The sequence below is a fragment of the Herpailurus yagouaroundi genome, unplaced genomic scaffold, assembly GCF_014898765.1.
Source record: "Herpailurus yagouaroundi ecotype Mexico unplaced genomic scaffold, PumYag 159, whole genome shotgun sequence".
Taxonomy (NCBI): domain Eukaryota; kingdom Metazoa; phylum Chordata; class Mammalia; order Carnivora; family Felidae; genus Herpailurus; species Herpailurus yagouaroundi.
The window spans coordinates 35,147,136-35,174,816 of record NW_024412400.1 but is presented as its reverse complement, the minus strand read 5'-3'; the positions used below and the strand labels follow the sequence as shown (position 1 = coordinate 35,174,816).

At 44.6% G+C, this 27,681-nt stretch overlaps 1 protein-coding gene across 4 annotated transcripts in view; it reads left to right on the top strand.

Annotated features, from left to right (window-relative positions):
* The window catches only part of RBP2 (retinol binding protein 2), a 67,293-nt gene extending 39,883 nt beyond the window's left edge, over positions 1-27,410 (top strand). For all 4 annotated transcript variants that reach the window (XM_040480324.1, XM_040480326.1, XM_040480325.1 and 1 more), the window contains 4 exons: positions 4,318-4,441; positions 17,405-17,583; positions 25,453-25,554; positions 27,129-27,410. In XM_040480324.1, coding sequence (XP_040336258.1) covers positions 4,369-4,441; positions 17,405-17,583; positions 25,453-25,554; positions 27,129-27,179 — 405 coding nt within the window. In that variant the 5' untranslated portion in view covers positions 4,318-4,368 and the 3' untranslated portion in view covers positions 27,180-27,410. The remainder of the gene's footprint in view (positions 1-4,317; positions 4,442-17,404; positions 17,584-25,452; positions 25,555-27,128) is intronic.
* The last annotated feature ends 271 nt before the right edge of the window (positions 27,411-27,681 follow it).

The following is a 27,681-nucleotide window of genomic DNA, read 5'->3' as shown; positions in this document are numbered from 1 at the left end:
TTAGTCAATAAATCTCCTTCATGTCTAACACAGGTAATTTTCAAACAGCTTTATTTGTGCTGTGTCTTGAGCTGAGTTGTTTATTATGCTGGCTTTTTAATGGCAGGGACTCAGTTTCCTATCACCTTCCAATTCTCCCAGAGTTAAGTACACTGATTTTTAAAGTTCTTGGAGTTAACCCCCAGTGATTTTTAAAGATCCTCAAGTTAAGCCCTGCTGGATTTCAAAGCCAGATGTTACAGGGACTCATCTTCCCAATGCAGGTACCCAGGGCTAGGGGTGCCTGGTATGGGGTCTGACCCTCTCACTTCTCTATGTCTGTGATGTCCTTCCCACTTGTAGTTAGTCTCACTGGGGGAGCTATGTTCCCAATTACTTCTCTACCTTTCCTACCCCTTTCAACATGACTTTCTACCTAAGATTAAGTGGAAAGTCTATTCTGCCAGAGTTCAGGTCATTTTCACAGTTAGTTGCATAGATGTAGCTGTTATCTCTGTGTGCCCATGGGATGAGATTACAAATAAATCTGACCCTTGGTAGGGCTTGAGAACCACTTCCTTAGAGGTTTCTCCTAAATTTTTCAGATAATATTTTTTTTAAGTTTATTTATTTATTTTGAAAGAGACAGAGACAGTATGAGTGGGCTAGGAGCATGAGAGAGACAGAGAGAGAGAGAGAGAGAGAGAGAGAGAGAGAGAGAGAGAGAGAATATCTCAAGCAGGCTCCACACTACCAGTGCAAAGTCCAACACAGGGCTCACAAATTATGAGTTCATGACCTGTGCTGAAACCAAGAGTTGGACGCTTAACTGACTGAGCCACCCAGGTGTCCCCAGTTTTTTAATGTTTATTTATTTATTTTGAAGGAGAGAGTGCACAAGCATGGGGAGGGGCAGAGAGAGAGGGAGAGAGAGAATCCCAAGCAGGCTCCCTGCTATCAGTGCAGAGCCCAACACAGGCCTTGATCTTATGGTTTGCGAGAACTGTGGGATTATAACCGGAGCCGAAACCAAGAGTCAGTTGCTTAACCAACAGAGCCACCCAGGCACCCCTCAGATAATATTTAAACTTATATTTCTTACAACCATCTAGTCAATCAATAATTATAACCTCCTTAGCACACACATCAATCAGCTAATTTCCCATGTGGGTATAATATGGGATTTTAGTTTGAGATGCTACTAAATCTTTTTTGCAAAAATAATCATGAATGAATGCATGAATGAAAATGTTTTTTATAGTTTTTTTAAAGTTTATTTGTTTATTATGATACAGAGAGAGAGCATGTAAGCAGGAGGAGGGTCAGAGAAAGAAGGAGAGAGAATCCCAAACAGGCTCCACCTTATCAGCCACAGAGCCCAAGGCATGGCTCAAACCCACAAATCCTGAGATCATGAGCTGAGCCAAAATCAAGAGTCAGATGCTTAACCAACTCAGCCACCCAGCCGCCCATGAGTAAAAATGGTGTTATTCATTAAAAAAAATTTTTTTTAATGTTTATTTATTTTTGAGAGAGACAGAGACAGAGAGATAGAGACAGAGAGTGGAGGGGTGGGGGCAGAGAGAGAAGGAGACACAGAATCTGAAGGAGTCTCCAGGCTCTGAGCTGTCAGCACAGAACCCGACGCTGAGCTTGAACTCAGAGACCATGGGATCATGACCTGAGCCGAAGTCAGGCGCTCAACCAACTGAGCCACCCAGGCACCCCTGTTTTATTCATTTTTAAATTAAAGTTTAATTTATATACGATAGAAAGGAACAGATACAAATTGCAGAGTTTTAGTTTTAGCGATTGTCATACAGCCACCATATGAATTATAGACATTTCCATCTTACCTCTCCAAGAAATTTCCCTTGTGTCCTTTCCTAGCCCCACCTTCTCTTCTTGTACTCACCAAATCACTGATCTATTTTCTATCACTGTAGATTAGATCCTTTTTCTGGAGTTTCTTATGAGTGAAACTATGCAGTATATGACCATTTGTGTCAAGTTTCTTTCCCTCAGCATAATACCTATGAGATTCATTCACATCATTCAGTGTATCAAGAGATTTTTCCTTTTTACTGTTGAGTAGGATTCTATTGTGTGAATATACCACAATTTGTTTATCCATTAATTTGTCAATGAATGTTTGGGTTGATTCCAGTTTGGGTCTATAATGTGTGAAATAATTTTAGTTTTAAAACCCTCATATTTTAATGAAGTTGACTGCATTTAGAATTCTTAGTCAAAAGTATTTCCCCTTATCACTGCAAGATATTGTTCTATTGTTGTCTTCCATCAAAGTTGTTGAGAAGTCTGATATCAAGATGATTATTGTATTGTTTATTTGTAGGTAATCTATATGGTTGTTTTGTTTTCTCTGGAAGATTTTAGAATTTCATATTTATTTTGATGCTCTAAGTTTCCACCAGTGTATTCTATGTTACAAACATTCTGGGAATTTCCTCAACTCTATCATCCAGTTTACTAATTCTCTCTCCAGCTGTGTTTAATCAGCTATTTAACCCATGTATTACCTTTCACATTTTAATGACTTCATTTTTTAATTTCTATAACTACTCTCTGGTTATTTTTCAATATACTTTTAAATGTCTTTTTATCCATTTTCATGTTTTTAAGTGCTTTTAATTTTTTTCTCATTATAAAATACTTATTTTATAGTTTGTAACTGGCCATTTGTATTATGTGAGGTCTTAGAAGTCTAATTTGACTGTATATTTCTGCTGATGTGTGCTTTTTTGGTGGATTTTCATATGTGTTTAACAATTTTGGATGAGCTCACATTTGGCTGACTTTATCACAGGCAATTCTGGTTGGCCTGGTTTGAAGATGTATCCCTCCAGACAGTTTTTACATTAAATTCTTGCAGCCTATAAGTTTTGCAAGCTCCAGGACTCCATTTATTTAATACATTGGCTAGCAGGAAGCATAAGCTCAAACCCTAAACCAGAGGCAAAGCAGGGTAGAACTTCTTTTTAACTCACATAGATCCCAGGCTAAATAGACACACTTTCTTACTGTCTCCGGGAATATTTTGACTATTTCACATTCTCAATGACAGAGTAGTCTGTTCAGTGTTTTGGTTTCATGCAAACATTTTAGTTTCAACTTCCCACCTGATACAGGGTGAATGCCTCCGCCCACCCATTAAAATTAAAATCTCTGGCTTATTGAAATTAGCAACCTCATTTTTGCCCCCAACTCTCTCCCATACCAGGTCAGCTTTTAATTATTTTCTTTCAAAGGAGGCCTATAGGAGACTCAGTTGGAGGTAGGAGGGGTCACGTAGAGGCCCTTGAATCTTAACCTTTAGGGGAATACCTACTGTTCCAACCTAGAAGGCTAAGTGATCAGCTTATAGAAGCTTCTGACTGGACACCAAATAATGAAGTCTGATGCTACTTATCTATCTGCTTCTTCTGCCTTCACTCATTTTCTATTTGTAGTGAAGTTGTCCTTTACTCTTCCCTTTTCCCTACATTGGTTTTTTGATAGCAGCTGAGCCATTTTTTTACTGTGTGTCTTCCTGACTCTAGTCTATTTACTAAAAAAAAATAAATAAATGTGCCGTTTTACATCCCCCAAACCACAAGCCAACAGAATATAAGCAGAATTTGCTTATATTTCATAGCATATAAATACATATGTTAGAGATCCATAGTGCCATAATCAAAATTGGCCTCACTTTTGGGGACTCATGGTTTATCCATCTCAGCCCACATCTCTGTTTTTCACAGTATAGCAGCTCCTGTTCAGGCCTCATCTATCAGAACTATGCATCAGAACAGTAAACCAACCCATTTTCTCACCCCTGGGGACAGCCAATCTGGGAAATAGCCCAAACTAAGAGTCCTTGTCCAAATGCCAGCTATGCCCCCTATTTTGGTCAAGGTGATCTTCAGCTTGCTCCTAATGGCTTGAAGCAGAGTCCCACTGCCCCTCTGCCTTCCATCTGGCCTCCCTCCTTGTCTGGCTTGCTTTTAGTATATTGGGCACTGCCCAGTGTGGGGTGGGCACTGAATATTTGTTTTCCTCAAATGCCAGACAGTGTTTAGTTTGGGTCCAAGAGCTCTGTGTGATCCCAGCTATCCAAAAATGGGCTTCTCTGGACCCCTGCATATGGTACAGGTCACTGGGGCACCCATGTGCCCAATTGGACTTTGAGCGTGGGTTGCTCATAGTCCTGCTGAACTTTGCAAAGGAAAGGGAAGGTTTTTTTGGTTGTGCTTACGATCTTTGAACCTATTATCTCAAAGCCATAAACCTAGTCACTAGGCTATAAAAGTAGCTCATTTCAACATGTTCTCCCTGCAGCCTACTCCTTGACATTCAACATTCACCCACACTGAACCAGAAGCTATCACCATGACAAGGGACCAGAATGGAACCTGGGAGATGGAGAGTAATGAAAACTTTGAAGGCTACATGAAAGCCCTAGGTAAGGGAGAGGACAGGGATGGAAGGGGGAGGGGTCACTTTGGGAGAACTTTAGTCTGGCCCTCCAGACAGTGCCGTTATGGAGTTCAACAGATCTGTATGTAAGCCTTGCTCCTTATTTGCTAGCTATGTAATAATAGGTATGTCATAGAAATTCTGAAACTCAGATTCCTCATCTGTAAATTGGGAATAATAATAAATGAGATTATGTCTGGAATGTCCTCAACATAATACCTGGCACACAGAAAAGATACATGAATGTGGGATACACATACACGCGTACATGCACACATGGAGTAAAATCAAACTTGACAAGATAAATACAGTAGCTCTCCCGCTTTGGATCACCATCTATTAGATAGCCAGTTAGACCTGATATTATCCATGAATGACCCTGCATTGCTCTTGTGGCAGGCTTGTGGTGGGGAAGCAGACAAGGAGTGGCTAAATTTGTTATTCTAGAGAATATGAGACCCACAGAAGGCTAGGAGTGGCTTTTGGCATACAGGTCAAACAACTCACTGCTTACCTGGCTTTTGAACTGGACTCCAGGCCAAAAGCTTGATCAATGTGTGTCCTGAGTTGACTCTCTTGTGGGATCTCTCATGGGCTTACAGAAATCATATAACACCTGAAGGAGGAGCTCACTATGTGGGGCAGCTGCCATGGGCCAGGCGCTGGGCAGGGAGCTTTGGCTGCCTGTGCTTATTTCAGGCAACAGCCTGCAACAGCCTCCTCATCACCTTTTCCAGCTTTAGAACTTTCCACATAAGGAGCTCCAGGTTGGAATTTCCCCACTGCTAAGGCTGCACGTGGGGTCAGAGGTCCAATAATCTGGATATGAAGATGGGAAGTCTCACCAAGTATGGGAATTGTGGAATTTTCTGTGCAATTAACTTCTAGTTTGATGAACATTTCTTTTTTTTAACATTTATTTATTTTTGAGAGAGAGAGACAGAGCACAAGCACAGGGAAGGGCAGAGAGGGAGGGAGACACAGAATCTGAAGCAGCTCCAGGCTCTGAGCTGTTAGCACAGAGCCCAATGTGGGGCTCGAACTCACAGACTGTAAGATCATGACCTGAGCTGAAGTTGGACACTTAATCAATTGATACTCCATTGAGGAATATTTCTACTCTGTCAGTGAACAAGGAGAGCTGACATATTGTGTGATGTATAGAGATTGGAACTTTCTTCATGTACTTTAGACATGTTTCCAATACAGAATAGCTTTCTTTTCCCTCTTGGCTGTCAGAATTTTACCTCAAATACTTGGGGGAGGAGGAGGGAGGCACAGATCTTCCTTCCAGAGCTCCACACCTGTTGTACTGAGGTTAGTGTCCTGAAGAAACAATAGAAATGGAAGATTGAGGGGTGCCTAGGTGGCTCAGTTGTTTAAGTGTCCAACTCTTGGTTTCAGTTCAGGTCATGACCTCACAGTTAGTGAGTTTGAGCCACATCAGGCTCTGTCCTGACAGTGTAGACCCTGCTTGGGATTCTCTCCCTCTATCTCTGCTCCTCCCCATTTCACTCTTTCGCAAAATAAATAAATAAACCTAAAAAATTGTTTTAAATTAAAAAAAAAAAAAGAAATGGAAGACTGATTCTACACATGGGCAGAGGGTCTGGAGCTTAGCTCAGAAGTGTAATTCTGAACAAGATCATGCAGGTGAGGAAACCACACGAGAGGGGCCAGCCCACATAAGGTTTGTTCTCTGACTTTGACCAATTTTTTAACCTTCCAGAACTAGTTTCCTCATCTGCTAGATAGAATAATAGTACTATCCACGGGCTGTTTGGCAGTTTCAAGCTCTCAGCCTGTGCTGAACAAGCCAGACTCAGGGAATATAATCAGAAAGCAATTTTGTGTCCTTTGCTGTGTTTTCTTAAATAATAAAGTCCTATGTTACTTCAGGTATAAAACTGAGTCTCAGTTCAGTTTTCAGTTGTGCAGACTGGTCCCTGATGCCCCCTCTCTAGGATTCAGGTGAGAAGTAAACACCACTATTACCATCCCCTGGAAGCAACTGAGTGGGGCTGCCCCCACAATTTAATCTGCTACAGGCAACCCAGCAGACCTGTACAATTCCCTCACACCTACCCTGCGGAACAGGGGTTGCTTTCCCAACATTGACAAGTCAGGAAACTTGCCCTTTTGAGCATTCAAACCCTTGGCATTTGGGAAGAACATATGTGGAGATCTCTGCAAATCCCCCGACATGGAAATATCACTAAGTATAACTCTATTTCCTACTAAAGAACCATCACTTTCTTAGATTCGAATCCCTCACACCAAGGAGGTGGCTTTCTCTGGGGGACTGGTGGCTGGCTCAGTAGGGAAAGAGAGATTCCTGTTGAGAAGTGGGTCTGGGTGGCACCCATGGCTTTGTCACTAGCCAGCGACTCACTCTATACATCAGCCTTCCCACATGACTCAGCTGCCAGCTTCAGCAGCATCACATGTCACGATAACCTTTGGTTTTATCCCAAATCATCAAAGTTACTAAGTGTTCAGAGACTGAGTGCCAAGGGTCAATGGTACCTCCTCTCCTGCCTTCTTAGGCACCTGGTGTTTCTTGAGGTCTTAGACTTTCTTGACAGCAAGGAAAGCAGCTGGTAAACTCTTGCACCCTAAGGGGTTTGTAGCTTTCTGAGGTCCCCCTGCAGCCTGGATCAGGGGATCAGGGAATGGGGGGAGTGGTCTTTAATTTAAAGGAGAGCCTGAGGAAGGCTTATCTAAAAATGAAGTTCCAGCATTGTGAGAGAATGCTGGCGGAGGTCTGTTAACTACCAAGGAGTGAGGCCAGTAGTGTCCAGACATGGGGAATCACTTGACTTTTCTACCACAGTTCAGACATTAGCCATGGAAGCCAGAGACTGTGCCATCTAAGGCAGAACCAAACCCAGTCTCTGCTCTCAAGGAGCTCAAACTTACGTAGTCAGCCGAGTTAAAGCCGTGCACAAACGGTGTTCCTGTTTTCTGCTGCAGTGTGACAAATCACCCCCAAATATAGTGGCTTGGAACAACTACAGTAATTTTATTATTGTCTCTCATGGTTCTGGGGGCTGACCAGGTTTACCTGCTAGGTTCTTGCTAGGGGGCTTTCATTCCGTTGCATGTGGACAATAACTGAAGCTGGAGCCATCTCAAAGGCTTCCCCACTTCTGTGCCTGGCAGTAGGTACTGGCTGGCAGCTGAGGCTTCAGCTGGACTGTCAGTATCTACACGTGGTGTTCCCATGTGGCCTGGGTCTCCTCACAGCATGCTTGCTGTATCCAAAGAGAGAGGAAGTGAAAGCTGAATGGCCTCTTATGATCCAGGCTCAGAAATCATAGAGCATCACTTCCATTGTATTCTATTGGTTGAAGTAGTCATGAGCCCACCTACCTCCAAGGGAAGAGTACATAGACCCGTCTCTCAGTGGGAGGAATGTTAAAGCCACATGGCAAGAATAGCTTGTAGGTTGAGAGGTATTGTTGCAGCCATTAAAAAAATGCAATCTATCATCCATGAGACAGTAGGTGATTCCATCCCTTGAGCCCACAGCAAGATGTGTGTGTGAGTGGTGAGTGGAGCTACTGGACAATGTCACTGAAGGCTTCCTAAGTCTTGGGTGGGGTTTTGAAGGGAGGAGAGAATGGCTCCACACAGAAATGTAGTCAGGCATTGTTCTGCGGGTATGTGCAAAGGGCAGGCCAGTAAGAATGTGGTGTGGGCAGAGGGAACAGAAAAAGTTGTATTGCTAGAGGGTGAAGTGCAAGGAGGGGATTGAACAGAGTCAGAAAGGTAACAGGTCAGATCTTGAATGGGGTGTGCCACCACATGTGGACTTCATCCTACAAGGAGAAGAATTGTCTGCAGAAGAGAGAGAAAGCACCCATGCTCACCCCGGCAACCAGGGGTGAATAGATCTGCAGAACTGTCAGAGAACTGAAGAGGTTGTTGCAATGGTCCTGGGAAGATGGTAAGAGCAGTGCCAAGAAGGTAGACAGGGGGATGTCCAGAGTGGGAAATAGACTAGATTTGGTTACTGGGTGGTGACAGGGCAGGGAAGGAGCCTGGAAAATGAAACACCTTAATGTAACTCAGTGAACCATCATGTAAATCAGCAAAGATGTGGACATATAATGGAAGGTGTGTATCTTAAAACTGCTCAGTTAATGTTCAATTTAGACATCTAGGAAATATTTAGTTCACCAATTGTAAATATTGGGGAAAATCCAGTTCTCCTCTTTACTTGGGAAAGAAGGTGGGGCCCATCTCCTATGAAGACCAAATTTTCGTTTAAATTAATATGCACAGATTTAAAAGAGCAGAGGCTACTGCAAAAAGTCCTAGTGTGTCTCTGGAAAATTCAATCAGAAAGGAGGTAAGCTTAAAGGCTGAAGTCGAGCAGCCCTCACCTGGGTTGTCTCTGCCAGGAAAGGTTTCCTGAATACCCACAATGTTCCAAATCCTGTCCTAACGGTTTAAGAGCCACAGTCTACCATCAGAGATGAGCACGTGCCATGATGAGCACCATTCTAGAAATTTATATATATTATTTCATGTAATTTTTTCAGTTGCAACAAATGCATTGAGCACCTATGACATGCCAAGAAATGTCCTATGCACTGGTAACATGGTGGTAAATGAGGTGACAAATCCCTCTCACCTGAGGAGTGTACACACTAGTGGCCGTGAGAGAAAATAAATAAAGTAGGTAAGTGCTTTAAAGAAAGCAAAAAGGACTTGTTGGGTGAACAGTGATGGGTGGTCAGAGAAGGCTGTTTGAGGAGCTGACAGGTGAGCCAAGGCTCGAATGCCGAGAAACAGCGTCCCGGGTATAAGAGACAGCAGGTGCAGAGGTTCTGGGTGTGTTCAAGAAACACAAAGGTTGATGTGTTGGGAAGTGGCAAATAAAGAGAAGTTTAGACATTGTGGTGGAGGACAATCTACTTTATTTATATTCTTTAAGGATCACTGTGGCTACAGTGTAGAGAATGACTTACTGGAAAGCAAGACTAGAAGTAGGGAGGCCCATCCTAGGAGGCCACTGTGTTGTTCAGGCAAGAAGTAATAGTGGCTTGGGCTAGTAGTGCCCAGGGGTCTGGAGAAGAGAGAACAGGTTCAACATACAGTTTGGAGATAAAGCCAACAGGGCTTTTAGGGGAATGTGAAACCAGAGGATATGGGGGAAATGAAGATGGCCCCAGGCTTAGGGATGAACAATTGGGAAGATGCTGATCCCATAGGCTGAAATAGAGAAGACATGGGGGAGGCGTGAGTTTGGTTAGGGGTATTGGGCAGGGCAGAATGCACTGAGGGTTCTGTTTTGCATATTTTGATTTCACATGCCCGTTACACATCCAGCTGGAGTATTAAAATTGGCATATTGACGCAAGATCTAGAGCTCAGGGTATAGTCAGGGATCAAGATGGAAGGAATGTTTTCCATTTCATGGAATGAGGAATCTGAAGCCCAGGGAAGTGAAAGGACCTCCCCAGGGTCATCTGTGGTTGGGAAATGATGTTGCTCAGACAAGAGCCCAATCTGCCTGCTTCCATCTCTCAAGCTCTTTCCATGGCACTATTCTAGGTACAAGTACTAAGCATGTGGATAGCAGAGGAGGAGCTCACTGGTAGTCAGAATGCTCAGAAACATTGGGTTACTCAGAGTCCCTGGGTAGAAATTAATTAACAAATGAGGGATAGGCAAAGGGAGAGGGAGAGGGAGAGAGAGAAAGAAAAAAATGTCTGATGACCCAAGGAGTTAATTTCACAAAATTTGGATTTCTGCTGGTGGTCCTAAGTCAAAGAAGTTATACACCTTGCCAAAGCCTTTACTTGAAGCAGAGACTGGTTGGGCTTTTAAACAGAGAGAGTGCTGGGGGTAGAAAAGCCCCAGTGAAGATAAGCTCAGCCTCTTCCTAGCATCTTCCCCTAGGAGAGTGAGAGCCCCTTCTCCTCTAGGTTGTAATGGCAGCACCTCCACCCTGCCCCCAACCAAGTCGTGAGTACTAGATTATGGGTGGGGAGGTAAACTCGTGCCGGGGGAGCAGGGAGGCATCCCAAGGTCTCCAGCCTGCCTCTGCTGGCTACAAAAGGTTTTAAACATATTTGGAGATGCCCATGAGAGAAAGGAAGAGGCAGACAGGGGGGCAGCTCACTTTCTCTCTAAATGTGTTATCTGGAGGACGAAATGGTATGAAGATGCGGAGAAGACTGCTCTTGCACCCTTCTCCCCACAGTTGCCTGAGAGGGCTGATGATCTGAGAATGAAGTCCAGGTTTGAAGCCCATCGAAGCTGCCCTTGAAATGGGTCTCAGATTTCATATGATGAATATGTGTGCATCTCTCTCTTTAATTTACAAAGAGTGCCTGCCCTTTTAGCCCGCAACTTTAGCTTTTTGCGCAAGCATATTACAAAGCATTTTAATGGTGAGTAGTATACTCATATTTCAACTTTATGGCTTGCATTGTTCAAAATGCAGTTATGGAAAGTATGCTTTAATAAAGTCACTTCAGTGTTGTTTTCTTCTGCAGGAGCTACAAGCCACATATATTATTCAGAAATAGCTTGCCTTTGGACCTTTTCCTCTGAGATAGAAATTCATTTCACCTGGCTATAAATCAGGCTCGAAGATACCTTTAATCCAGAAAAGCAGATAAAACATACTTGATAACCCTGATGTTAAAATACCATATCAGGAAAATAATTTTCTCTGCAAAGTACAAAGAGGAAGTGTTTTTATAATCTGTGTGTGTGCGTGTGTATTCTACAGCTGCAGTTGAACCTTTCCTTTTGATTAGAAATATCACGAATCTACCAACAGAACACTTGGTTCCCTTCCCTGGGGTGGAGCAGAGGTGACATGATTAACTGGCCTGTGCAAATGCTAAAGGGTGGCCAAGAGGCCGAGCCATTTTTCAGTCTAGAGAAGCAGCAATGCTTGATTCCATTTGCATAGAGCCCCTGATAAGATTCCCCTAGCACTGGTCAGAAAGATTGACGGGGGGGTGGTGTTTCCAGGACAAACCAGTTCTGTCAGCAATAGGCATTTTTAGCTGTGATCTACCTTTCTAGGCAACCAGGGACAAGCAATAATTTTTGTTAGGGGAGCCTTAGTTGTGAACGATAAACGGACTGTATTTGTAGGCAAGCTGTCAGGAGCTCTGTCCCAGCTGGGTCACTCTGAACCCACCACGTAAATTCTCTGTGCCTTGATTTCCACATCCTCTCTGAGGAACACTGCTGTTCTAAATTTCTCAGTAATTCCCAATTCTTCCTTAGTCCTTTTGCCCAGAGCCTTCCCCTTTGTTTCACCTGGTTAACACCTGGTCTGTGGTTTTCTTTCTCATCTCCTAACTACGGCTCCAGCACCAGGGTTTAGAACAGCATGGACCTCAGGAGCAAGAGCTAAAGTTGTTTCTATCACAGTGAGGAAACTGGCCCATGTAGACAAATGTTTGGCCAAGCTGGCTAGAATTCCTATGTGACAAGCCAGGCCTATGCTAGTGAGAGAGTAGATAAGCCACCATTCTGACTGTTCCTTCAGAGTCCAGAGCCCTTGGACCGTGGAGCGGAGATGCAGAAACATGAACCAAATATTTCGCCCTGGACTGAATGCTGATCTGGCCACTGTTTCACCTAAACAGGAAAGGTTGAGGGGTAGAGGCCAATGCATCTATTACTACTCATTACTACTCTGTAAAGCAATTTACTATCATTTTAACAGAAACCTTACATGAATAACCCTACGAGATGAGCATTCTTTCCCCATTTTACTCTGAGAAAACTTAGGCTCAGAAAGGCAAAGTGACTTCATTGAGGTCACATAGCTGGGAAATCTGGACCAGGATTTATACCTGGATTTGACCCTCACTCTTTTATACCAGTAGTTCTGAACTTTAGCAGGCACAGAATCACTTGGAAGTCTTGTAAAAACAAGCAGGGCCCAATCCCCAGGTCTAGTGCAAGCCCTAGAATTTACATTTGTAAGAGGTTCCCAGGTGCTGTGAAGCTGCTGGCCCAGGGACCTCACTGTGAGAACCACTGTCCCAAACTAGGGTGCCTATTAACCAATCCAGAAGTGTTTCTGGTGCACCTACTCTGTGTCCGATCCTGGGGACACAGAGCAAGCAGACAGCATTGTCCTTATCCTCATAGAGGTAAGACTTCAGAGGAAAGAACCATCACCCCCGTGAAAAAGTCAGAGGAAACTATCAGGTAGTGCCTCCTGGGGGTAAAGCTCTGTGGCCTGAAGGGCAAGGCTGGGGCTGGGTCTTAGCAGATTTGGAGAGCTGGGAGGAGAGGGGCAGAGATTAAGGGGGCGAACGCACAGGGCATATCTAGAAAAACGCTAAGGACTCTGAGCACACCAGCCTCTGAGATCAAGGGGCTTCATAATGATGATTACAATGATGGCAACAGCTACCATTTACGGGGCCATAACCACAAGGCACCAGCCACTGAGCAGAACTCTTCACAAACACCATCGAAGTTAATCCTCAAAGCAACGTGATGCAGTTAATAATAACTCCACTTATGGCCACTACTCTCTGCTGCTTCTAGATCTGGACCCGAGGGTCCAGCAATGGCACTGAAGCTGGACACACAGGTGTCACCTGACTCGCTAGACTGTTTCTGGGATAGAAGGAGAGAAGCAGGAGTTGGAGTGTGACATGTTAGCCCTCTGCCTACCACAACCATGTGTTTATACTGACCAGATATGGAAGATTCTTCAGTGGCTTTTAGCAATTTTAAGGAAAGATTAATTTGTAAGACAGAAATACTTGAACACTTGGTCCTGTTTAGTCTTTTCTCAACAGGCCAGCAGTTGCCTTGAAGGGTGAAAATTAAACAGGAAATAGCTCCATAATTGCAGGGCCCAGGTGACTGAGATAATGCCTCAGATTGGGGGGTTGTTAGCGCTTTCTGTATTATGTTCTGCGGAGCACCAGACCGGCTGCGTGAGATGTCCCACCACAGCACAGGGCTACGACCACATAAGACTGGGAAAGTCTGCATCCTATCTCCCCACTGTTGGAGTTGCAAAGTATCTCTCATAGAATGAAGACTCTGTGAAGTTCTTCAGTGTGGAAACCAGCTTCTCTTGCTTTTACTTCCTCATTTCCCGAACTTAGTAGCTCACGGGCCACATTTTTTTGACGACCAAATGACCTATGAAGCAAACACAGTGGGATGCCCCGGGATCTGTGAATGCTGGCGAAGAGGCCTAGAGGTGTTCACAGCACAAAGAGCAGAGGAGAGAGCCTTTATCTCTTTCCACATCCTGTTGCCTCATTCCAGTCTGTGTGGCTTGGACGTCCCCAGGTACAATTCCATAAGCCATGAAGCTGAAGCTAAATGAGGTATCAGAGAATGGCCAGGGGCTGGAGTGTGAATGACCCACCTCAAATTTCTTATAGAACCCTGGGCACAGAAAACCATTGCTATGTGGTGAAGATAATACATTAGAGCTCTGGAAAACATAAACTGCCCCAAACAGGGAGGTCTCATCTAGCTGGACCCAGAAGTCCTTGTGCCTCCAGGGGAAGTATAAAGAAGGGTCAGTCAGAAGTTACTGGTATTTGGGCAGCCACAGAAAGTGCACAATCTAGGATGGTCTGACCTGACAAGATGGGCCAGCCCACAGCTTTCAGGCTTGTAGAGCACTGTGCTGACCCTGGAGACAGGCCATTCTGAGTTCAAATTCCACCTGTATTGCTTCCTCACTATATAACCCAGGGAAAGTGACACAGCCTCTCTGAGCCAGTTTCCTCATTGGTAAAATGGAGATAATATGGTACTTATCTCATGAGTGTGTTGGGTGAGGTTTCCCAAGGGAGGTTCCACCCTGGGGCACCATTCCTGGTCGGTTTCAAGGCATGTCTTAGTTACCGCCCCAAGTATTACCATGGGTCCACACAGTGTAGCCCCCAGATCATCTTACCTAAAATTTGGCTCCTATGTTCCCCAAAAGATTAATCCCCTGTCCCACTTTTTGGATCTCACCTTGACTCCAAAGCTGAAAACCACTGTTTTCTCCTCCCAACCTGATACCTCCACACATATCCATCCAATTATCAAATCCTGTAATTGCTTTTTCAGCCATGTATACTTAGACAAGTCACTTAACCTCTCTCGGCCTCCATGTCATCACCTATGGCTTGAGGAGTAGGTGCTTAAGCCATGGCTTTCAAATTTCTTACACCATGGAACTCTCTCCAGACATCCCCTTATGAGGAAATCCAAGATCTAAAAAAACCCAGAGATTCTGGGTCTAAGGTAAGACCCAGAAATATGTAGTTTTTACATCTTCCCACATGATCCTGATGGGCAGCTAACTTTGGGACCCATTGGTGAATTCTTAGACATGACAGGTTCTCAACCAATATTCGTGAACAATATTTGAGCAAGGCACTAGCATTCATGTACCAGTTCATGCCAATCTGAACCTATTTTTTCTTTTCAACTTAGGATACAGGTATGTAACCCTTTTACTTTCTGGGCTGCCTAATGCTAGGTGAAATTCTTCTCTTTATGATAAAGGCTGTCTATACAATTTCAGTTCCAAAATCCCAGCCAGGGCCCTTCCCCATGCAGATGTGATACCGTTGTGGGTTCCCATCTGTGGTCAAACTGCTGGCTCACAGTGAAGTCCAACCAGCCAGCTTCAGTCCCTTCATGGTCCTTTAGAACCAAGGTTGTTTAGGTCCTTTAGAGTGATAGTAAGTGAAGAGATCCAGAAGGAAATGGGTCAGAAAGGAAATGGGAAGAGAGGATAAAGGACATGATGTTTGGTTACCATAGAAGCACAACAGAAAGGGTGGGGTATGGCCAGCAGAGATGTTAGTTCTCCATATTGACTGGAGCTTCCTGAACTGTTGGTAACTGCTGCTCTTTCCCACGGGCTCAATAGTATTTATCCCCCACCAGACAGCACACAGGGTCAAGTTTAATCACCCCCCTACCATAGAGATGGGACTGGGGTTCTCGGAGAAAGAACACTCAATGAATTTGAATTGTTCTTACTCTTGAGGTCAGTATCAATGTCAGAGTTTCTGAAAATTTCCAGGTAGAATTTCTGAAAAAAAAATTAAAAATTTAGATTGACATCCAAAAATATCTGGAGAATTCACAGACATCAAGAGATTCAAACATGATTTGGCTAGATACTAAGAGCTTAATAATGTTTATAGCAAGTCCCAGAATTATCCCTTGTTTCTAAATCTATTCTACAGGACAGTGACATTTTATACAAAACCAGAGGTTGGCGAGAAAGTTGGTTCTGCACCTAGCTTCATACTATAAAATTCAAGGCTTAGTAAATGAAACACCCCACTGAGGGGCACACTCCCTTTTACTTACTAATAGTCTCTAAGAAATGAATATGTTTTCCTTCAAAATATTTTTTAATAACTTCACTCCTGTTTTAAAATAAAGATATAGTTAAAGATAACTGGAAGGCTCTCTGGCGAAACTTAATATTCAAATATCCATTGCCATTGTTTTCAATCAAAAATATATGTGAAAACAAAGACTGCATATGTACCAATTGTCAATCTGTCATAGGAATACTACTCAAAGTGTGGCCAATGACCAATAATAATGAACATCACCTTGGAGTTTATCCGAAACACAAACTCATGGCTTGCCCTGAGACCTAACAGAGTTGGAACATATGGGACCAGGGCCCAGTCATCTCTTTGAACAAGTTTTCGTGGAAATTCTGATGCTTACTGAACTTTAAAAATAACTGCCTTATTGTTCTTAAACATTTTACAACATATACATGTTTCAAATCATCACATTGTACAACTTAAAGTTATGCATTCTTATTTGTTCATTGTATCTTAGTAAAGCTGGGGATAAAAAGAACTGCTATAGAATTTGATGGGGAAAAAATCAAGGCAGAGAAAACATGTAAATGGAGTAAATGAGGCAAAATCTTAATTATTGAATCTGGATAGTGGTTGCGTGTAGTTCTTTGTATTCTCCTCTCTGTTTTGTTTTAAACTTTTTGCAATAAAAAATATAAACAACTATTCATCTTTTCCTTAAAAATAACCAAAGAAACCTCTGAACAACTATTTATTAAGTGTCTGGAATATGCTTAAAGTTGTCCTGGAGGATCATGACTGAGGCAGAACAGCCTAGCTAAGTACATCCGCAATCTGCTTTAAAAATGAAAGTTTGCTGGGGTGCCTGGGTGGCTCAGTCAGTAGAGCATCTGACTTCAGCTCAGGTCATGATCTCACAGTTCATGAGTTCGAACCCCGTGTTGGGCTCTGTGCTGACAGCTTGGAGCCTGGAGCCTGCTTCAGATTCTGTGTCTCCCTTTCTCTCTGCCCCTTCTCTGCTTGTTCTCTCTCTCTCTCTCTCTCTCTTTCTCTCTCTCTCTCTCTCTCTCTCAAAAATAAATAAACATTAAAAAAAATTTTTTTTAATGAAAGTTTGCATGTATCCTTACCTGCCATGGCTATTAACAAAAGGTCCATTTTTACCCATGATCTAGACTGGTTATTTTTAAGTGGTCCTTTTTCTTTTAAACCATGAAGTCTTTTGCTCAGCAAGCTCTTAGGAGGAAACCCAAAATGTCAGATAGATAGAATGGAGCTTCTAGGTGGAGCGGTGTGTGTGTGTGTGCGTGTGTGTGTGTGTGCATGCACATGCATGTGTATGTGTGCATGTGTATGAGTGCACATACACACTGGGAGTTGCAGCTCAGAGGTAAGCCCTGCCTGCTACCTCTCCCTCCTATTAGGGCTCCTGAAGAGGCACTGAGAGACCCTAGGTTTCCAGACAATTGACTGAGATGCCCAAACTGGCCGTGTGTAAGACAACTCTTCTTTTCCATTTGAGCAAAGAAATGTGGCCTGCCCATGATCTGTGCCTCTGGTCCTAAATGTTTGGCCTTGTTAAAGAAATGAATGAGTCTGGCTGAGCACATCATAACCTCCACAACTCCCTTTGCCAACAGATATTGATTTTGCCACCCGCAAGATCGCAGTACGTCTGACTCAGACAAAGATCATTGATCAAAACGGCGATAACTTCAAGACAAAAACCAACAGCACGTTCCGCAACTATGACCTGGATTTCACCGTTGGAGTGGAGTTTGAGGAACACACAAAGGGCCTGGACAATCGGACTGTTAAGGTGAGGACCTGGCCTGGCAGTTTCTACTCATATACTCTGTGTGCAGGAGCTGGCTATCTGCCTTCACAATGAAAATATGACAGAAACAACCTGGGAGGGATCAGGAGAGGGGACCAGAGTGGACTTAATGATGCTGGCAATTAGCAATTATTGGAAGTTCAGCAGGAAGAGGCAAGCTGCCTTCTACACTAAGTTTATAATGAAAGGAGAGATGAAAAGACTGCCGACCTCTCTAGGATCTGGGTTAGGAGGCCAGCTCCTATGCCGACATGGGTCTGGCCAAGAAGGTGGAATATTGTAGGGAGTGACAGTGATTTCACAAGCTGGGTAGCACAGCTTCATTCCAGGGGCAACCCTACTCAGCACCAGCCAAGCATTGCCATGGAGCCCTGGGGTCTTATGTTGCTAGATTTCATTTTTCTTTTCAAGAGATGCTGAGAATTCATGTTTTTATATGAAATACCTCAATATTGGAGGATCCCAACTGATGTAAATTTTTTTTTAAGAAAAATAAAGTGCCGGGGCACCTGGGTGGCTCAGTCAGTTAGGCATCTGACTTTGGCTCATGTCATGATCTCACAGTTCATGAGTTCGAGCCCCACATCGGGATCTGGGCTGACAGCTCAGAGCCTGGAGCCTGCTTCAGATTCTGTGTCTCCCTCTCTTTCTGCCCCACCCCTGCTTGCTCTCTGTCTCTCAAAACTGAATAAACTTTAAAAAAAATTTTCAAAAAGAGAAAAAGAAAGTGCTAATCAAAAAAGGTCAGTAGACTAAATGAAGTCAGGGTTTCCCCAGTCCTGGTATTTGGAGGAATCTTCTGTCTCAGCATCACCTTAACTCACAGGGCATCACTGAGGAAAGCCTCCATTTATCAGAAGGCCAGACTTCCAGCCACTGGAACTGCTTGGGTATAGGTAGGACCTTGGTAGTGAGCAGACAACTCTGAGTGCGTAAGTCGAGAGTTATCTCAAAGCCTGAGAACCGTACTCTGCAGAGGAGATAGGACCTCGCCCAGAAGAGCTTTTTGTAAATAAGGTAGAGAAGGATAGCAACAAGGGGAAGTGGGGAGGAAGGGGGGGAAGCCGAGGTAACAGCAGGCCCCCCTCTCCTCTTGCAACCCCATGTGGAATCATAACGCAGTGTGCGATCTCCACGGTGCCCACACTCATAGTAAGTGCACCTGTCTTTGGTTATCCAAATCCAATTACACCTGGTCAGTCCCCACAAGTAGGAGTGGGGAGAAATGCATCTCAGTCATATTTAAGGATTCCCCCATTCCAATCTTAGCATCGTGCAAGAACCTCATGGATGATACAGTCCAGGAAACTTCCGGGGATATCATTTAGCATGGTCGCCACAGACCACTCACTGTTCAGGCCCGTGCAGTTTATACCACAGTGGGCAGCTTAAATATTTATAGCACCCACTCCCCCTATGCCAATGTAGACACCAGGACCTCCGCCCTGGCTCCCAAAGTGAGGGCGGGCAGGGCTGAGTATCGTGTCCACCGGTATTTGTTCCCTCAACCCCCAGCAGTGGGCCATCCCCTTAGAGTGTCTCGGGAAAGCAGAATCCTCCACCCTGCCCCTCCCCTTTCACCGTAAGCCCCACTCTCTACAGAGTCCCACTTTTCTCTGGTGCGTCCAGGAGCGCCTTCAAAGTCACAGGTCTGAACCCTCCCCCAAAGCCAGGGACATGAGGTCTGGCTGCTCTCCTGGGTGGGGAGAAAAAGCTGTCATCATTCTTTGGTGATGAGTCTGAAGCCAAGACAGCAGGACACATTTTATTTCTCAATCAAGTTGTCCTGCAGCATTGATAATCTCAGCCATCACGTCAAGGTTGAATTATATTTAGTGCTCCGTGCTAAAGAAAAGTGGGAAATGAAAAGCACTTTGGAAATGCTTCCATCAGAGCAATCTTGGCGTAAGAACCTGAGCTTCCGGGCTCTGGAGCAGCCCCTTGTAGAATCCCTCCCCGAGGGGTTGATGGATCGACAAGCCTTCTCTGAACTGTGTGGCTAGAAGGCCAATTCCTCAGACACCAGAACCGAAAGGAAATTTGTGGTCTGGATTTTTGCATCACTCTGCTGTTCCAGCCTGATCTGTTCACAACGATTCATTTTCCCTCACCTTTCCATTCTGGGTTTGGGCTATTGAAAAGCAGCCCTGTTGTCTCTGACTGGCTTTTCCATCACCTTTGATAGTCGAGAACTCACTCTTCCTGAAATCAGTCACATACGTGCAACCTTCCTGACCCTTAAAGGATTCCGTCTCTTAACACCTGTTCTTCTTGTGCCTCTTCTTCCATTCTCGTCCCTCTGGGCTCCCTCTGGGAGCCCCGTCTGTTCCCCAGGATCAGGTCTTAGCCCTGCATGGAGAGAGAATCCCCCTTCCCACTTTTTGTCTCTATTCTGCCCAAAACAAAAAGTTTGGGCTTACACACACACACACACATACACACACACACACATACACTCAGAGGAGACTGGTGGGGGCTGAGAAGTGCCCAGGACAGAATGTGCCCAGTCTCCTCCAGCAAAGGACTGTTCCCATGAGAATTGCACAGAGAGCAGATGCCCTTGGAACTACCTACTCACTGTAACTTGACTGGATTCCTTCAGCTGGAAAGGGACTACAGGGAGCAAGTGAGTCTACCTCTCTGCTGAATTTCTGTCTTCCACAGGTGGTGACATGTGTGAGTGCACACAAAGCCGTGTGTCTATGTGCATGTGTGCACATGTGCATGTATGTGCCCCAGTATGCACGGGTGCATATATGTATATGTGTGCATGTGTATGAGTGTGTGTGTGTGTGTGCATGTATCTGTGTGTATATATGTTGCTGTAGCACTCATGCTCTTATGCTCCAGGGCTCTACTTCTCAACAACTTGGTCACCCTCAGGAACCCCTCTGAGAATCTCCCCATTGGGCAGTTTGGGGGAGAGATGTGTGTAGGGTGGGGTTGTAGCAGAGGCACAATAGAGCCCCAAAGTGCCCAGGTCTATGCCAGAACAGGAACAGTGACACCACTTTGATCATGGGGTCGAATCTTTGAGGGACCCAGGGATCATCTTCTTCCTTCCTATGGGTCACATGGGTCACTTCCTATTCTGATTTGTTTCTAAGAGAATTTAAAGCACCTTTCAAAAAGGTGCAAACAAGCAAACAAGCTTGCAAACAAGCAAAAAAAAAAAAAAATACACAAGCTGACCAGAATAAAAGTACATTAAAAAGAAGTAATTAATGGGGCGCCTGGGTGGCACAGTCGGTTAGGCGTCCGGCTTCAGCCAGGTCACGATCTCACGGTCCGTGAGTTCGAGCCCCGCGTCAGGCTCTGGGCTGATGGCTTGGAGCCTGGAGCCTGTTTCCGATTCTGTGTCTCCCTCTCTCTCTGCCCCTCCCCCGTTCATGCTCTGTCTGTCTCTGTCCCAAAAATAAATAAATAAATAAATAAATAAATAAATAAATAAATAAATAGAAACGTTGAAAAAAAAGAAGTAATTAATAATCTTATAATGGAATAGCATATGGGCATAGAAAGGAATAAAGTACTGATACCTGCTGCAACCTTGATGAACTCGGAAAACATTCTGCCAAGTGAGAGAAGTCAGACACAGAAGGCCACTTGTCATATGACTTACATAAAATGTCCATGATAGGCAAACCTATAGACACAGAAAGTGGTTGCCAGGGGCAGAGGGAGTGGGTAGCAGCAACTAATTCGTGCAGGACTTCTTTGGAGGACAATGAGAATATTCTGGATTTAGATAGTGGTGATGCTTTTACAACCCCGTGAATATACTAAAAATGACTGAATTATATACTTTGAAAGGGAAGGTAAATTGTATGGGAATTATATCTCAATTAAAAACAATAAGTGATTGGAGGCAGACAGTAAGGGCAGGGGAACGCAGACACAGATGATGGCAGTTAGAACAAATAATGCCATTGTGATTATTATGCGCCAGAGCCCAGGGGAAACACAGGAGGTCCCCACTTCAGGGGTCGCCGGAGGGGACAGTGGGCAATGCCAGAATAACTCTTCCATGAGGGCAGGTGCACTGGGAGACTTTAAACCTGTTAATAGTGCCCTTTAATGCTCTTAATTTAAAGAGCTGTTATTTTCCTTTAAAAAAAAAAAAAACTTCCTTGGGGACTGATTCAAATTTGCAGAAAAGTTGCACGAAAGTAGCAAAGAACATCTGTATACCCTCTGCTGAGACTTTACCTAACTGTTAACGTTTTTGCCCCATTTGCTTTAGCTTTTGTACGTGTTCTCTTGCCATCATATAAATATATTTTTCTGAACAGTCCGATATGTTACCCCTAAATAATTGAGTGTTTCCTATGAATTGGGATATTCTTTTGTGTAATCACAGTATAGTTGTCAACTTCTGCAAATTTAACATCGATACAGGACCCTATCTAATTTCCCATACAGGGCTGTTTTTAATGATGTTAACTTTGAACACTGAGACAGGGGAAATTGCAGTGCGGGCCCAGTTTCCTTAATTCACTGCAAACACATCTTCTTCACCCTCTAGCTCACAAGCAATGATTTTCCTGACTAGTATCCATTTCCTCAGCCTCAAGATCTTTTAAGACAGTTGGGCATCTTTTAAAACCTCCTCTGATGTGGGGATGAGGGACACCAGCTAAAAGCAAGTTGAAGTGTGGGATTTTAGTTCATTTAACCATTCTCTCCTCTCTTCTTGTCGTCTGTTTCATGTAGGAAACATGTAGGTGTTGCCATTAATCGTAGATACCGCCATTGGTGATGGATTTACTTAGGGTCAGAGTAACTGTTAATCTTGCTGCCTACTAAGATTTATCAACAGAAAATATTAGGACAGGCCCTCATGCACCAACATTTTTCTTTTTTGTTCCTTCTATGTGTTTGCCAAGCGCCTACTACATTCCAGGCCTGGGTCATTGCATTGACCCCTTTTTGCCCTGAAAGATGTCACAGCCTCCTGAGGAGGCAGACAAGTAGACGGACAGTTACCATCCAGTGTTCATATTGATGATCCCATGGGTGCACTCCCGGGGTACCAGAGAAACCAAGGCAAGGAGGTCATTGCCAAGAACCATCATCAATGAAGAGTACATACGCTCATTTATTCCCCCACGTGGATTTACCTCAAGATTCCGTTTCGACAAAATTACTCAATCACAGATTCATTTAACACTGCTTACCAGGCACCTTCTCTGGCTGGTGACTGTGCCGAGTCTGGGGTTGCAGAACTGAGCAGCTGGCATAGCCTCTTCCTTCATGGAGCTTAGTGTCAATTGGGGGCAACAGATACTTGTTCAATGAGCATGTATTAGGTGTCCATTAGGTGTAAGGCAATGTGGCATGGGGGAGGCAGGGGTTAGAAGACAAGGTCTTTGCCCAAATGGAAGACATTTTGAGTCGTTTCTCATCCTTTTGGGAGGGAACTTAGTCGCAAGACTGATGATGAGCAACAACAAATGAGTATCCCCTTCTCATCTACTTGGGAGAGAATTCTGGAATATTCCAGACAACATCTCCCTCCCAGAAGGGCAAAGGGAACACCCTGTGAATTAAGCTTCTCCAAGACATTCAAAGATGTGAGGCTTAGGATGGCCCCAAAGGAGGAGACATTTTCTTTAGAAAACGTAGGCAATTTTATCATTACATTAATTTAGGGAATATTAATACATGCAGATGGTTTTTTAAAAAGTAAAAAGTAAAAAGTGAAATTTCCTTCCCATCCTGGCCCCCAGCCTCTCAGTTCCTTCCCGGGGACAAATACTACTAAGGGTTCTTTTACTTCCTTGAAGAGGTTGTGTGCAAACATATGCAGGCATGCACCCACCCCCCTTGTTTTATGCACGTGGCCCTGCTCTTTGCTTTCTTGACTTAACTGTGCACTATGGAGACTGCCCTCCTCCATAAGTAGAGAGCTGCCTCCTCCTTTCAAGGGCTGCACAGCATGGATGAACCGCACATATTTAACCAGCCACCCACTGACAGAATTGATGAGGCTTCCAGACATTTGCTGTAGCAAACAACACTGCATTGTGTTGAGGAGTAAAATGAGGAGGAATAAAATTGTACACTAAATATATAATATGGTCAAGGTCAAATATTTTAGAAATAGGTAGACTTAACAATCTGTAGAAAGAAAATCTGTACCAAAAAATAGACCTAAATGTGCAAAGGACAGTGACTAAATAAACACAGGTCAGTTTGTTACCAACTAGGCTTGCAAGATAGAAAAGTAAACGTCTAGTCCTTGGCATAATATTGCTCATAGAGGCGTACTACTGATTGTACATACTTAGAAGAAAACCAGCTGGCATCAGGGCCATCCCTGAGAAAGGACAGTACCGACACAAAACCACTGCCTGCATGGGAGTGACATCATTCTCTCAGGAGGTGCATGTGCAGTCCTAATCTGAGCTCAGAGGTGGGTGGCCCTAGAGAACCACCTAGGGCTGGTACGAATCGTCCTGAGGCAGGTACCAGGAGAAATAAAAGGGAAACAGAGGGCAGAGGAGGTGGGGGGTGTAAAATGTATAAGTGTGTGCACAGGAGTTTTTTGTTTCTTTTTTTTTTTTTTTTTTTTTTTTTTGAGAGGGAGACAGTGTGAGCAGGGGAGGGGCAGAGAGAGAGGGAAGAGAATTCCAAGCAGACTGCACACCATCAGCACACAGCCCAACGCAGGGCTCGAACTCATGAACCGTGAGATCATGGCCTGAGCGGAAATCAAGAGTTGGACGCTCAGCCAGTTGAGCGACCCAGGCACCCCATGCACAGGAGTTTGAGCCTCTTGGAATTCAGCAGGTTTATGGCTTCTGCAACCTACTGGTCTGCTCAGCCTGGCTGTCCAACATGAGCTCTGAACCTCTGCTGCTGCTCCTGTTTTACTAACCAGTCTGCACTGCTTCGTGGAGGAAACCCAGGACCGGGGGAAGGTCCACCCTCCTGCTTCTGGATGATGAGGATGGCACTGAAGCCATCTGTTGTGGCCCCTGCTAGTTAGGTAGCTTCTCTGCATGTATTATTGCCCTCCAACAGGCAGTCCTCACAGTGTAGCTTCTGTAGGAAAATTCCCAGAAGCACAATTTCTAGGTCAAGGAGTATACACAATGCCGTATTTCAAAAGGTAATATAAAATTGCCCTGCAAAAGGACTCATACCAATTTCTGTACCCACCAGCCGTTTACGGAGGTGCCTGCTTCTCTACACTTCCTCCAACTCAGTGTGTTATCAGACCCTTTGATCTTTGACCATATGATGAATTGTATCTGAAAAAACACCAGCCTTAATTTGCATTTCTCCTATTATGAGTAGGTTTGAATATGTTTTCTTACGGGCAAAAGCCATCTGCTGGTTTGTTTTTTTTTTTCCTCCTTGTAAGCTGTTGGCTGCATCCTTTTTAAAATTTCCTATTAGGTGAATGATCTTTTTCTTATTGATTTACAGGAGCCCTTTATATATAAGGAAGTCAGGTCTTTGGTATGTGTTACAGTTATTTTTCCTAGTTTGTTACTCCTCTGTTGACATTACGCTATTTTCCCCTTCCACAAAGTTTACACCCTTACATAGTCAAATGCATCGTCTTTTCCCCCACTGATTTGAAATGCTATCTTCACAGCATGGTAAAATGAGAGAGTAGAATTCTTTAAAAGAGAACCAGCTCCAATAAGCCGGTTTGGTGGGAATGGTAGGTATATGTGGAAAGTGAGTCTGGCAGATCTTGGCTTGGCAGAAGCCGAGGGCTCTGCCCTGTGGGCAAGCGGGAGGCTGGCTATGGCCGCGGGAAGTGCAGCTGCGGGTTTAGGCTTGCTCGGTCCCCATCAAGACCATACATTTGATTCGCCTGGGAACCTGTCATTGCAGACTCTGGTCACCTGGGAAGGCGATGTCCTGGTATGCGTGCAGAAGGGGGAGAAGGAGAACCGCGGCTGGAGGCAGTGGGTTGAGGGGGACAAGCTGCACCTGGTAAGTCCCGGGGTCTGCCCGGCTCCCTTCCACACGCTTCCACACATGACAGGTTCACCGCGCCAGGTGCTTTGACAAGAAAAACGGCCCTGCACTCCTCCCCTGAGCTCCAGCCAAATGCGTGTGGTCATATAGTCAGAAAGCCATTCCCATCTGGCTCAGGGGACTCCAGGAAGAAATCTATATCGCTGTTTCTGTGAACGGCTGCAATTAAAGTGAAAGTTCAAAATGCTGAGTTAGGAAGCTGAGATCCAGGGAGAAATGCAGGGAACCTGCTAAAGACCAGCTGAAGAGAAATGGGAGGCACAGAATTAAGACGCCCCAAGGGAGGGGAAGTCCAGGCCTCACCATTATGTGAGCCAGGGAAGAAGAGTGGTGGGAGTAGGGTGGACAGGGGCAGGTGGGCTTGGGAAACCATCTCACAGACCACAAGCATTACCCTCTCATCATCAGGTGTGCCCACCTGATCCTGAACTATTTTAGGTAAACTTGGTATTAGAACAGAGCAGCAGGAACAATTGCTGATCTCCTGAAATGAATTATGTGTCTAGATAGCTTAATTTTTCAGTCTTCAACCTTCAAGGAAATTTATGCATCCGGCATTCATGTAGGGGAAAATCTTTCACTGCTTTACACATTCAGTCACTCATTTGTCAAATGGCTCTTCATTCATTCAGTCCTTCATTCACCTGTGGAGTCAAGCGGGTGCCTGGCTCCAGTGTCGGTATTCAGGTCACCATGGTGCCCTTCACAGGCGGGCTCTGCCTCACCTGAGATCTTTATTTTGGAGGCAGTGTCAACTGGTGATAAATGGGAGGCATTCACCGTGTTTTCCGTTGATGGTTTTCCCTACCTGCTCTGGTTTGGATGATGGATTTTTTTAATTGTAGTACAATCCCCAATGGTCCCTGTGGCTAAGACAATGGATTCATTGTCAACTGCACTGATTTTGTGGCCGTCCCCACACTCATATCTTTCCCTCCTCCCTCAAGGAGTCATGAGGTGAGGATAAGGCCTGGGGGTTCCCTCTGTCTAGATGAAAAGCAGCATCTTGTCTGCATAGGCAGGCCTGGGGGGAGCCCTTCTGCAGCCCATGCCCTGTCCTTGCCTGTGATGTCGCCAACCCACATTCTAATCCCCAGAGGCCAGAAAGCCCCCAGGATGGAGTGACACCCCACCAGCCAGCATATTCCCAGGCCCTTGCCTTCCAAATGCTTTTCCCCACTAGATCCCTTCCTTCTTTGTGGCTTCGCTGCCTTTTATAAATTAGGAGATGTTGCTTTAATCACGGGAGTAGGAAAAATCCCGCCCAAGAGGGTAATTTCTTTGCATTTTTCATTTTTATAGTTGTTCAAGCTCAATTCAAGTGTCAAAATCAAATTACTGCTACCTGCAGGGCATGCCAGCTGATTGGGTCTATGAGATGCACTTTGCCCAGAATGACTAAGTGTCCTCTTTATTCCAGCTTCCCCCACCACCCCAGCTCCCAGACACCAAGAGGCGGGGGCAGGGGGAGGGGCGTGCATAGGAAGGCCTGGCTTGCTAGTCACTTCACCCACTTTCTAACCTTGCAGGAGCTGACCTGTGGTGACCAGGTGTGCCATCAAGTGTTCAAGAAGAAGTAATGGCCCACGAGGGGGCCTGCTGAGCACGTGCTCCACACTTCCCACATGGGTTCTCTGTGGGCTTAGGGAAGCAGCCATGGGGACCCTCCCCTCCTCACAGAGCCCAGTAAGGCATCTGGATGGGTTTTAAAACAGAATGAGTGTGTTAACAGTTGACAAATATATACTTCCTTCGTTGAAACCTGGCATTAAATGAAAAAACAAAAATCACTCCCATACTTTGAAACCCTTTATATCTATCTCCCTTTATTTCTAGAACTCTCAGTTTTATCCACAGGCAAAAGTGTGATTGCCCACATGGTGGTTTTCTGTGCAGCTTTTGTTGTGGTAGTTGTTGTTTATTTTTTGGTTTCATTTTATTTGTTTTTTGTTCATTTGTTTGGGGGAATTACTTTACTCAGAAACATTCCCTGGCTGACATCAGCATCCCCTACTAATTCTTGAACATTGCCCTTTGTGATTCATTCCTTCGGATAGTACATTCATTTCTCCAAGATTCTCT